Source organism: Falco rusticolus, chromosome Z (assembly GCF_015220075.1).
Source record: "Falco rusticolus isolate bFalRus1 chromosome Z, bFalRus1.pri, whole genome shotgun sequence".
Taxonomy (NCBI): domain Eukaryota; kingdom Metazoa; phylum Chordata; class Aves; order Falconiformes; family Falconidae; genus Falco; species Falco rusticolus.
Genome location: NC_051210.1, coordinates 56096811 through 56110328, shown reverse-complemented (window position 1 = coordinate 56110328; position 13518 = coordinate 56096811). Strand labels below are relative to the sequence as shown.

The window sequence follows — 13518 nt, the reverse complement described above, 5'->3', positions numbered from 1 at the left end:
TTTGTGTGATATTTTTCCATTGTTAGCATCTTATTTTACTGCTTTTTGTAGATAGAAAAAGTGCTTCAGCAAGGAGAAATTGGAGACTGTGCAGAACCCTACATGGTTCTTAAAGAAAGTGAGGCTGGCAAGGTAAGTAAATAACTATGAAGAGTGTTTAGATAAAAAAATGCATGCATAGGAAAAAAACAGAGAAAGATCAGACTATTTTGGAATAGGACAGAATACCAAGAACATTGGTAAGGAAGCCAGCTGGTGCCTCCATGTTGCAAGCAGTCTTGTGTCTGTGAGCAACAGCAAGAAGTCATGAGAAAGCAAGGTGCACTTCCGTTACTGACCCCTTTGGAAGTTAACACTGGTGAAGTCTTGAGTCATGAAGCAAGTAGGAGTGAGCAATGGAGATGACAGTGCAATGTGGCATTAGCAGAAATATTTGTACCTCAGAGACATGTTATTGATTTGGATTGGCAAACAACCTGTTGTAGTGTGTATGTGGCCAGTTCAGTGCTGTCATCCATAAATTACATGAACTTTATCCAAGAAATTCCTAGTCATTTACCTCCCTGGAACAGACTGACAATGTTTGCTGGACTTCCACACATCTCTCAGCTTTAGAATATTACTTTCAGCAGAATATTGTTTCTGTAATTGATGAAAGAATTAGAACCTGCTAAAGTTTTAATGTGACTGTTCATGGTGGGCTTGCGCGTCACTGCAAAAAGATCTGTATTCTCTTTTTCTATAATGACAATGAACTCATTTAAAAGAAATGAGAAGTGAATGTACAAATCAAAACAACCATGATCATAATAGTGATGTAGCAAAGAAAACACAAGAGATAAGAATACAAATTATTTATTGAACTGTAACTATGTAATTTCCATTGTTTATCTATAGTAGCATTAAAATAACAGATTGCTTTTTAAACAGTTGTTATGTTCTTTGTCTTAGACAAAAGAAAAAATTGAAAAACTGAAATCCCAAGCTGAATCCTTTTGTCAGCGGTTGGGGAAATACAGAATGCCATTCGCCTGGATTCCCATAAGCCTAACTAATTACTTCAACCTTTCCACACTTGAACGAGATATACCTGAAGCTGAAAGTTTAAACGGTAGTTGTCTAACTTTCCGAACTAATGCAAAGTGACTCTTTGGTAGGACTGTGCATAGGAAAAAACGTCATTCACTCTGGCATCAAGAGTGAACAATACGTTCGAAGTCGTATCTTCTCAGCCTTTCTTTTCAGTGGTACAAATACAACTTAATATGCTTATTGTTTCATCTCTGCATATTTATTTTTATGTATGCTAAATATTCTTCCATGTTTTAGGCCTGAATTTTTTTGAAGACTGGCTCGTAGAAGTAAAACTCCCTTTGCTATATAGAGTTTGTTTGCAATACAGGGCAAGCAAAATACGTATCACCTTAGCTTCTAGAGTATATAGGACCATTGATCAACAGCATTGACCAAAGTGCTTTATACCCATGAACTAAAAATTTGAATAAGCTTGTGCTCTGCAACAGAAATAATGTCACTTCACTAGGTGTGTCCTAGCATTCCACTATTTCACATAGGCTGAAATAAAAGTAGTGGAATGTTTGATGTTTTAGGTACTCTGTCCTCTGATGTTGCTGGGAAGTTGTGGATTTTTGTGTATTCTGATGGTCTTTGTACTAAAGCAACACAAAGCATGTTGATGTTTAATTTCCCTTTGAAGGGAAAGGATCCACTAGTGACAAGAGGGCAACACTTCTACAGGCAAGACGACTTTCTGAGAGGAGTCTTAGTGCAGAGGACAGCTATCCAGCATCAAACTTCAAAACAATCTCTCTGACCCTCAGCACCTTCTTTAAACAGGTACTGGAGAATCATTATTTCTGATTGCCTAAGACATTTTTCGTCTATGTAATGTGAACTGTGTTGGGAAAAGTTACCAGTGATGCTTGTGTGAGGACAGAGGATATCTGCTGTCAAGTAGGCAGTAACCCGCTTGCTTTGCATGCCTCAAGGATATGGTTCACTGACAAGCTTTTCCAAGTGTTCTGGAGTATTGTTATAAAAGTACTGATTTTTGTCTTTCTCCTTTCTAGGAAGGAGACAGGCTCAGTGATGAAGATCTGTTCAAATTTTTAGCTGATTTTAAAAGATCATCTTCCTTGCAGAGAAGAATTAAGACTTTACCAGGTACACAATTCATTTTGGAAAATTCATTTGGGAAAGGATATATGTACTTTTCTCCCCTAAATTGTTCTGTAATTTCCAACCCCAAAATGTAATTAACTTGGGTTTTAAGTCTATAGTATGTGCTATTATGGAACTTCTTGGGTTCCCAGTGTCTACCTAAGCACAGATGTTTTTGAGGTTTTTTTCTGTATGAGTGAGTATGGAGATTTATATTTAGCTGGATATTATAAAATGATTTGCTTTCCTCCCTAATTTACAGTGTATCTACTGGATCTCTTTTGTTATTATTCAAACTGTTTGAAGACAGTGCTTTAAAGTAAATTTCTAAGATCCTTACTATTTCCCTGCAACATTTTAAAACGGGTCATATTTTACAGAGGGAGACTAAAATGTGTACATATTTCATCTCATTTGGGTATCTGAGTCAGTGATAGTTAACAAAGTAGAGAAGCAGAGACAGTGTTTGGCTATTGGCAAAAAACCTGACCAGCTTGTTTTTCCATTTTACATGGATTACAGCTCAAGGTCCTCCAGGTTGTAGAGTGACCTTAAAGAAAATGAACTGAGTGCAAAGTTTTTTTGCCTTTTTAGCTGGTTGCCAGAAATGACAAGTCTGAGTTCCTCAAATGGTTTTCACCTATCACAACACAGAATTTAAAGTCTAATTATACTTGGGTAAATGTTATCTGTATTAACTGTTTAACTGCTCACCACAGGAAGCCTGGCTTTCTTGGTGGGTGGTGTCTATTTTGACAGAGATTAATCAGAGCAGAACCTGAGCTGGGGGAGTGAAAGACAACTGTATTACACAGCAGCCCTTTTATCTTTATTTGTCTCCCAGACAAATTTTGAATTATTTGTGTGGGAAAGATACTAGAACATCAACCTAGCATATAGCATCGCTTCTTTCTTCCCTGTTTCTTTGAAATCGTACAGGGTAGACATAAAGAGCTATATATTGGCCTGATGTGTAGGGATGTGTGTATGTTACTTCCTGTGTATCTTTCTACACCTATACTTTCAGCCTCATGCAGCCTTCAAGCTGAAGATCCAGTTCTCATTCCTGCACTTTTGCTATGTAACCTCACATATTATTTTCTTTTTTGTTTTATTACACATTGATTACTTTTTATATTTTTGCTGAAATTTTCTGATTTATTTTTTTTTTAAGGAACACTTAAACTGGAAATTTCTCCAGCTCCAGAAAGCCTTGGTTATTGTCTGACACCAGAATTACTACCAGTGAAGCCATTTCCAGAAAACCGTAGTCGTCCTCACAAAGAGATTTTGGAATTCCCAATTAGAGAAGTTTATGTTCCCCATACCATTTATAGGTAAGAGAAAGCATATATATTTTTTATTTCTTAAGATCCATTTTCAAAAATCATTGTGATTTAGATTTTTTTCCCCAGAAATAAAAACTAAGAATATTTATTAAAATGTTAAAGATTATGCTTTAGGCTGATCATTAAATCTTACTAACCATTATAAGACAAAATGCCTGCAGGATGTTCTATAGTATATTTACTAATCTAATTATGTTGCCCTTTGGAAATGTTTCTAAAATGTCCAAAAAAACCCCTAACAGCTCTCATTGATTTTACAGATTTGAGAGAGAGAGAAATCCCTTTCCTCTTCTGTGTTTTTTTCTCAGTAAATCTTATTATAATTTTTAACAGTTTTGGCAGATGTTTGCGGTGGGTGGTTTCTACTCTTGAGTCATCTGAGCATCCGAGAAGTAATGTGTTGCTCTGTGTACTTTTCACCATAAGCTATGTTGTTTCTTTTCTGAAGTTTGCTCTATGCTGGTTTCAAGGAGGCCACAGTGTTCAGTAGCACAGCTGAGCAATTCTCATAATCTCTTAGTGGTCTGGCACGTCCGAGTCTCCAAGAAGAATGAATATCAAAAGCATGTACTTCAATATGTTTGTGCAGCGTAGTAGTGCTAGTGAGCAGTGATACCGGTAACAGCCAACTCGCAATAATTCAGAACAGGTGTATTGCAGTATTATAGATGCAGAAATACTACTTACATGCGACCATTGTGTTAGTGAAGGCGTGGAAGTAAAGCGGAATACTTCTTATGACAGTAGTTGATGCTATTCTAAGGGACTTTTCTGATCCCTTGAACAGTGGCTAGGTACTGAACAGCATTAGTGGCAACAATGTGACTATCAATAAGGAATCACAGAATGAGGATGCTGAATAAAGGGATCTAAAAGCTTATTCACTTCTTGAGCAGAGGTCAGCAAAGAGCCACCTCTCCCACCCACTCACCTGACTCCACCCAGGAGGGCAGAAGAGAAGGGCAAGACTTGTGGTTCAGTACAGATAAGAACTGCAAGACTGCAGACTAACTTATCCTGAGGAGGTGCTCCCCACCTTCATGGAACTGGAGAGCCAGTGGCACTGTTGGTGACACCTGGATTTGGGTCTCAGCTTTTAAGAAAAGCATGAGGAGGAAGTGGCGTCTTATTTTAAGATAACAACTTGCAGTGTGATGTCAGCCCTGAAATGGGTAAGCCTCATTAGAAGTTTTGGAGGAGTTAGCTCTGGGCTGTGCCATGAATCTGCAGTATTCAAACTCCTGAGGGCAGTTTATTTGGGCTCTCTGCACCAGAATACTAAAACGCAGAGTATTATAGTACTTCTGTCTTCTCTGTGTATCAGAGAGAAGAGAATGTTGCCTCCCACCTCCACCCCCGCCCCCTCACCCTTCAGTTTTTAGGGGTTTTATGCAGACATTTATATAGGGGAAGTAATTTTTATACAATTGAAAGAGCAAATGTAATTGAGCTTGAGTAATTATGCCTTTTCTTTTTTTAATTAAAAAATAAGATAGAGTTTTAACTTTCTAGTAATTTTCTGGCCACAGTAAGGAGTAGTACATGTCAGCTTCAGTGTGCAGCCTCATAGTGTCTCAAGGTCAGTTTTTGAAAATTAAAAGCATTGGCAACCCCTGTGTTGCTGAGCTAGAAAGTTGAGTCTGCACAGAATATTCTCTCTTTAGTTCTCACCAAGGTAAACTTCCACAGCCAGACATCATGAATATCAAAGCCCCCATGCTGAAAATTAATTTGTGCTTCTCCTGAAGCAAGTTTGGGTGTCTCCACAGTATCCTTCAGTTCCTAGGGTGTCTGTATTGAACACACACACACACACACACACACACACACACACATTGCAAGAAACACTTGCTATAGCTCAACAGTTGCACTGTGAGCAGGAGTTCACACCCAGTATGCTTAAACTTTTCAGGCTTTTGGGGCTCTATTTTGATTTTCACCCTATGTAAAAGTTGTGGTAACAAAATGAAGTAGGATCTGTCCAGGCTAACTTGTAATAATATAGAGAATATCTGTAAAGAATAATTGTCTTCATTAATCTTTACCTTAATTAATGAATCAATGGTGATGACACAACTGACATGCCATAAGTAGTGTTATGCTGTGAACTAGAAACTCAGTAAGTTAATACCAAATAAAACACTGAAGACAGTTAGATAGATACACTGGGGAAATGGTGAAAACATACAGAAATGCTAAGTCATGTTTTGGCTGCCTTGTGACAATAAACATATTTGGAGCAAGAAAAGGGAGTTGCCAACTGAAACTGTTAATGCATTCCAGCAACAGTTCCCCAGAAAATCAGTCAAGGCAGCTCTGCAAACATTATGAAACAGCAGAGTCTGGAACTTGGTGGAATCCAGGAAGTAACACTTTGTGCGGTGCCATTGAAAGCATCTCATTTTCCCACAAGCTAGAATCAGCTAGCCATATGTGTGACATTTTTGCCATACAATCATGCCAGTGCTTTGTTTGGTGAGCAAAAGCATAGTTAGGGAACGTAGGCCAATGTGTTTAGAATCATAGAATTATTGAGGTTGGAAAAGACTTTTAAGATCATCACGTCCAGCTGTAAACCTAACACTGCCAAGTCCACCACTAAACCACATCCCTAAGTGCCACATTTACATGTTTTTTAAATACCTTCAGGAATGGTGGCTCAGGTGTGTGTGGTGGGGGGAGGCGGGTTGGTAGGTAGAGGAGAGCGTGTGTGTGGTGGGGGGAGGGGTGTTGGTGAGCAGCCTGTCCCAGTGCTTGACAACCCTTTCAGTGAAGAAACTTGACTTCCCTGAGCAGCCTGTCCCAGTGCCTGACAACCCTTTCAGTGAAGAAACTTGTCCTAATATCCCATCTAAACCTCCTCTAGCAAAACTCCAGGCCATTTCCTCTTGTCCTATCACTTGTTACCTGGGAAAAGAGACTGACACCCACCTGCCTACAACCTCATTTCAGGTAGTTGTAGAGAGTGATAAGGTTCCCCCTGAGCCTTCTTTACTCCAGGCTAAACAACCCTGGTTTCCTCATCTGCTCCTCAGAAGACTTGTGCTCCAGACCCTTCACCAGCTTTGTTGCCTTTGAGCGTGGACAACCTCTAGGTCCCTCCTGCAGTGAGGGTCCCAAAACTGAACACAGTATTCATGGTGCAGCTTCACCAGTGCCAGGTACATGGGGACAATCCCTTCCCTTGTCCTGCTGGCCACACTGTTGGCCTCATGGCCACCTGGGCACACTGCTGGCTCACATTCAGCTAGCTGTCACCCAGCACCCCCAGGCCCTTTCCCACCATGCCCTTTCCAGCCGCTCTGCCCCAGCCTGTAGCGCTGTGTGGGGCTGGTGTGACCCAGGTGCAGGACCCGGCACGGAGCCTTCTTGAACCTCATCCAGCTGGCCTCGGCCCATCGGTCCGGCATGTCCAGACCCCTCTGCAGAGCCTCCCTGTCCTTTGCTTAATTTGTCACACGATTCTCCTTGCTTAGTTCTCTGCATGGTGAATACTGTTTTGAGCCTAAGATTGAACTAACCTATGCAAAGTAACTGAATTTGAATAGAGCCAGACATTGTTTCATGTGATTTTATTCCCTTTCCTCTAATTTGAAGAGTAGAACCATCCTGTCTTAAACAAATTGCTAGCATTTAGTCATAACTGAGTGTCATAGCCTGCTAGTGTGTTTCATGTGATTTGATGTTCCCTAATTTTTGATTGTAAGTCTGCAAACCATCATTTTTTCTCACCAGTGCTATAGATTTAGAAATTAAAAGAATGAAAATGGATAAAATAATTGCCTGTTTTCTATTAATGTTACCATGGTGTAGGAGAGGGTTACGTATGTAAATGTGCTTGAATAACAAATAAATGAAAACTTTTAAAAATACAGGCTGGTAAGACCTTACTGGCATAGTAATACTTCTATACAAGTCCAGACAAATACTAATGAAACATCTAGTTTCAGATTATCCCCTAAATATTTAAAAGGTATCCAAAAATTTTCTTTATTTGAGGTTTGGTTTTGAGTGGGTTTTTTTGCCAATGTAAGATATTTCAGACAGAAAGAAGTCTTTTTCCCCCTCTAACAATAGCTTTTTCCTTTGTGATAGGAGAAGCAGAATCCTCTGTTATAGTCTTTGAACTTAGCTCTTGCCAGTTTTTATACTGGTGTAATGTCATTATTTTAAATAATGCTATTTCTGATTTATGCCAGAGAGATCAGCCAGCCCACTTTCTTTGTGCACTGTGAAATTGAGCACTTCTTTTTGTTGTGTACCTAGATTTCTTTAATAAAAATAGTTCCCTGAAAATGTCAAAACATTCCAAGATCTATTTCTTTCAATACCCTTCTCTTTTTAATGGGAAAAATCATAAAATTTAAAGTTTGTTTATCATTTTATTTTCTCATTAAATAGAAATGAAAATTATGCTGCTTACTGCCACTATGAAATGTTGGTACTGAGAAAGAGGGATTTGTCTCATCGATTCAGCCGTAACTCAGCTTAACCAGGCACAGGAAGTCCTGTCTTTGATAGGGAAAGTACCTAACACATAGGGGATTTTTGGAAGTGGGGTGGGGGGACACAAACCTTTCCTTTGCTGTTTTGTTTCATTTAATTGCAAACCACTGGGCACTATGCTCATACTTGCTGTAGTCTGCAGTGTGAACTGGAGGCTTTCTGCTTTAGTGGTAATCATTCTGCTGCATCCTTGACTAGTTTTGAGCAAAAAAAAAGCTATTGTTGTACAATGGTCTGTTATTCCTGGTAGTGCCATCACAGCATTATCTACTCCTTTCTGCCTCTTGCCACAGGATCTGGAGAGAGCACAGTAGCCCTGTGCATCTTCTACAGGGCCAATGCTCTAGTTTCATGCATAGTCATTGATGCTAGCACTTCTAATTTATTTTTTAAAGTAAACAAAATGGAGATTAGTATTGCACTGTCATGCGCAGGTGAAGGAAGCAGCTTAAGCGAGCTACTACAGTTTCAGACAGAGATGTGTGTATCCTGATTTATTCTGCTCCTAAGTACACATGATTTTATCCCAACGCAAACAACTGCCTGCTCTTTTCCAAGCTCTATAACATTTCCTGGCCATCTACTATACTATCTCAGCAGTAGGAAGTTTCATAGAATATTTCGTAGTTTTTCTTTACTTTTTACTCAGACAAAAATGACTGTCAAATACTGCATAACAAAACAGAAACCATGAAAACCAAAACTTCACAAATAGGATTCTGGGAGTGCATACCCTGTCCCATAGGCAGCTTGTTTGTTGCAGTGCTATCAGATGAGGTGTTACACCTGACTGCTCATAACACACTTCATTAATTATGTAATACAGGCAGAAAGGAAAACATGTCACTGTGGCATGATGATCTCTGTGTAGTCACTGAGCAGAGACTGAATAAAATGCAGACTTGTCTAAACTTCCAGACAAAACCAAAGACTTTAATGAAATGGTAATTATTCTTTAAAAAAATAATAAAATGCAAGTGGTTTAACTGGGTGGGGGTGGGGGTTGGGTTCTTCAAAATATTTGGGTTATTAGTGATTTGTCAACATAAATTAGATTGTTGAAAACTATTTTCAGCAGACTTTTAAGCAAGTGCAATTCAAAATGCAACAACAGCATTTGAAAAAAGTCTTGACAAATTGGTGTCTTTAATAGCTGCTAGCTCTCTGTACAGAAGTCATTAGTACAATATCTGCTTTCACATTTTGCTGAGCACTTTAATACTATTTAAAATATGTCATATACTGATAAATATTGTGTTTTGCCTTCCAAACAAATCTAATTTTGTATTTTTGATGCCATTGTTCTTCGGCTTCGGTACTAACTTGTTCTTTGGTCTACAAAACAAAACAAAAGAGCACTATCAGCAAGAAAATCTTGTTAAGGAAAACTTTTAAAACAACAAAAATCAAATGCAAATAGTGTATAATGTATACCAAGTAAGCTAATGCTCTTTTCTCTCTCAAGAAGTAAACTGAGTCTTCCAGAGACCTGTAGGAATTAAAGATTAAAATTAACATGTAGGTAATTCAATTCAAGCAACTTTGTAAAGCGTAAGTAATGTAGGACTGAATGGCCGTTCTTAAATCCAGTTCCAGTTCTACCACTGACTTTCTGAAAAGTCTTGGCTTATTGATTGTATCTTATATTCTCCAACTGCACATTCACGTCCACAGCAAGATACCTGCTATGCAGGAATGTGAGAAAGTTTAGAGTCATGTTTATACACTATGTTCAAACATTGCTGGACATTTTTGTTGTGGCTTAATTCCCCAAACTTCAGGCCATTTTTTCCCACTTCTTTTTCCCTGTCTTGTATTAGGTATCACTATTGCTTGTCTTCTAGGATGTAGGGATGAAAGCACTTCGTTATCTAGCACAATGGCTTCCCAGAAAAACTGGACTGCTCATTAATTGTTATCATTAGCAGTCAGTGCAGCACCGAATGCTCTCACCTTCCCCTCAAGAAAGAAGCTGTAACTGAGAACACAAAAGACATAAATAGTGTAAAGGGCCTACCTTTCCAGATGGTTTTGAATGAAATCATCTTCTTCACTAATTCGGTTTTGCTGCAGCCTCACTTCAGCAGGCAGTGGCTTATGCTTTCACCTTCCATTAACGTCTTAAGGAAAATGAAGATCCTCTGATCACTGATACTGCCCCTGTTTAGGTAGTAAGTTGCTGAGTATTGCTCTTTTGTAATGAGCTCCCAACCAGGACTCTTAGAACCAAAACATTGCTTTCTAAGCCTGCAGATCTTTTGGCTAACTTCAGGACACTTTGTCTGCTTTTCACTGGAGTGAAAGCACTCTAGTAACTTCATCCAAGAATTGTTAATAGTGCTGGATTACTTGAGGTAGTAGGTGGCTTAATTAAAACAATTCAAGTTCCACCTGTTGACTTCTAGCTGCGTAGATCTTCCATGCTGCTGAATCCTGTATCATTCACTAAGATTTTTAAGCATTTTCAATGGAAATTTTAGAACTGCATAAAGTCCATGCCAACAAGATGCTGGTAAATATGAAGTATTGCCTCCCATTATCTAACACATGTAACTTCAGGGGGACATGTTACCAGTATTTTGGGAAGATATGATATCCTACTGTATTTACTAGTACTCCTTCATTGTGTCATTTATTAGTTAAAAATACCAGGACAAAATTATCTCACCACAATTCTCAGCTGTATTGTCATATTTCAAATAGGTTCACTGTTACGTGTAAAATCCTGGTATGTCAGAAATTTCACTCTTTGATTATTGGGATTACCTCTATTTGTACAGCTGGAGGAATCACAGGTCCTGGGATGGCAAATGGATGTATAAAACACAGCTCTATAATATAGTTACTATCTTCCTTTTTTCAGCTTCTCATACTTCATTTGAGCAACTGAGCAATCCCTTATGTGTGACCTAGCATCTTGTTATTACAGTGTCTTGACATTGCAATAGTTGACACCTGGTGGATATCCACTCATTTTATCCACTCTAATAACACTGCCACTCAGGATTTAATAATACTGGAAGCAGCAGGGGAAGCGAGAGTATTATCAGTGGAACAGTGGGTTTAGTTTGGTAGAGGACTGCAAAGCATCAAGAACAGAGACATCGGAAGGTTCTGCCAGACATGCCTAATATTCATCAGAAGTTTGAGATGTACTTGTTGACACCTCACACGTGTAATTTTGCAAGAAGGATTTTATTATGTCACACATATGCACAACCAATAATTACAAACAGAAATATTCAATGAGAAGGGTCACAGACTTGAAACTGCCTACATTTCATTTTGGCAGAAGATAGGTTTACATCGCTTTGGCCATAGAAAGTGATCACATCGCCACTGCTAAATTCCATGACAGTGTAGGAAGGTCAGCAAACTTGAATGAGAATTGCTACATGCTGTCTTGTGTCAGGCTAGGCAAACCCTTAGTTTTCCCAGCAAGTAACTGATTCTGAAATAGCCTCTTATCTTACTGTCCCTCTTCTGGGTAAGCCTCAAACCCACAGAAGCTGTATGAATCCATGACTCATCCAGGACTCTGCTGTCCTGTGGGATTCTGATCTCAGTGAAATTGGGTGCTCTGCCATGGCTTCTATAGACCCATACTGACTCCTGAATAGCTCTTTTGCTTTTTGTGAGTATATCTGACTATACCTGGAGGTAGAGCCCTGCATTTTCTGGAAGGGGAGTGAGGGCAGAAGTTTCATCACACTGACCAAAAGTAATTGCTGTGGCATGTTCTTTGTTTCTGCTCAGCACAGAGCCTCAAGGGAGGCACAATGCCTCCTGGAGCTCACCACATCCTTATGAGCATGCTAGCTGTCCAGTATGTGCTGCCCTGAAAGCCCTGATAACTGCCATATGGAAATGCTCCTTGTCTTTGTTTCCCTCTCAGTCTTTTGAATGGTATGGGTACTGATAGGCAGTAGCACTCACACAGTGGTCAGCAATGGATCTACAATTCATGCCTGTGTGAAGGAATGTCTTTAGATCATCTCTCCACCTTCCTGCTTTAAAAAATCAGTCAACTCTTCCATCTCTGCAGGATATCCAGACGCAGCGTTTGCCTGTTCTTCCTCGATGCTGATGGGTTTAATACACATGTAAGCAAGATCCCTAAAACTGCTTGAGCATAAATGGCACAAGCTTCAGCTCTTTGGTATAGTACCTGTTGGAATAATGCTTCCTTGGTTGTGTAGTCAGCAGAGAGCTCTCTGTGATTTTACATATCTTTTCATCTCAAGTCACATCTAAATGTAAAATCCAGTGCTCAGGGACATTATATGGATTTGTGACATCTTCTGCTGGGCTTCAGATTAATGAAGCAATGACTGGATTATGCAGCCTCCCCTACATGTATTTCTTCACCTCTGGCAGATTTAATATTGATAATATCATTCATTTAATATGTCATTCCCCCAGACATAATTCAGTGGAGGTTACCAATACATTTCTCTCTTTCACTTAGCTTTTCCTAATATCATCTTGGAGAGAATTTGGCAGAGCAGAAATTGCATTTAAGAAGGGTAGGAAAAAAGTGCATTAGTGTGGCAGGCAGGAGTACTGTTCTGAACAAAGGAAAAGGCAAGTTACATGCTAGTTCATTTACTAAGGCATGCCATGGCCTATGTAGCATGTATTGGTTATCAAAGTAGCTTGGACTGCGTAGTTGAAGAGTATTGTCTTATTGTGACACCTGACAATAAGGAGAATCTACCACAGCTTTCCAGGTCTTGGAGGATGGACTGTCTGACTTAATGACAATGCTCTCCAGAGCTGCTCCACATTTTCAGCTGACAATGGTGCTGAGGAGATATCTGTGATAAGGACAGCAACATTTTCTGTGTAGCTTCTGACTGTCACAGACCAAAAAAGGCATGGAAGCCCACGTGTAGTTCTTGTTGTTTCTCATTGGAAGCCAGCATGCTGCCACCAACACTAGCCTTATACCTTACACTCAGAGGACAAGCAGTGAGAATCGTTTGTCATACCGGGAAAATGAGACATTAAATAGACATAGTTGTGATGCCAGAGCATGTGTAATTCAGGCCTAGGTGATATCTCAGACTTGCCATAGACTGGAGAAAAAGCTTTCTATTAATGTTTGACTCTTCTACCAGAATTGTTGGGTTTTGAACTTAGAAGACCATCTATGAGGTTAAATTCCCCACAGAAATTAAAGGTGCTTTTTAAATGTAGTGATCTGTCCATGTACAGAAGCTAGTAAACAGCAAAGTATGCTGTATTTTAAAGCATTAATCATATTCATTACTAAAAAATGTCCATTTCTGGAATTACATTCAAAATTTCTTGTTTGTATTTATTCAGGTTCATTGATACTGCTTTTTTATTTGAATAATCTATAAATATATGCCATTTTGTTGCTATAAGCTAGGAATGTATGAACTTCAGTTGTTGGTTTTATTTGCTGGTTCACTTGTTTTTGTCACCTCTGAGTGATTCCTTACCCCTTTGAAAATCT

General features: G+C 39.1%; 1 protein-coding gene across 1 annotated transcript in view; it reads left to right on the top strand.

Annotated features, from left to right (window-relative positions):
* Positions 1-13518, top strand: part of DOCK8 (dedicator of cytokinesis 8) — an 89313-nt gene that overhangs the window by 33410 nt on the left and 42385 nt on the right. Inside the window, exons 10-14 of the mRNA XM_037372637.1 lie at positions 52-132; positions 952-1111; positions 1718-1857; positions 2091-2184; positions 3356-3518. Coding sequence (XP_037228534.1) covers positions 52-132; positions 952-1111; positions 1718-1857; positions 2091-2184; positions 3356-3518 — 638 coding nt within the window. The remainder of the gene's footprint in view (positions 1-51; positions 133-951; positions 1112-1717; positions 1858-2090; positions 2185-3355; positions 3519-13518) is intronic.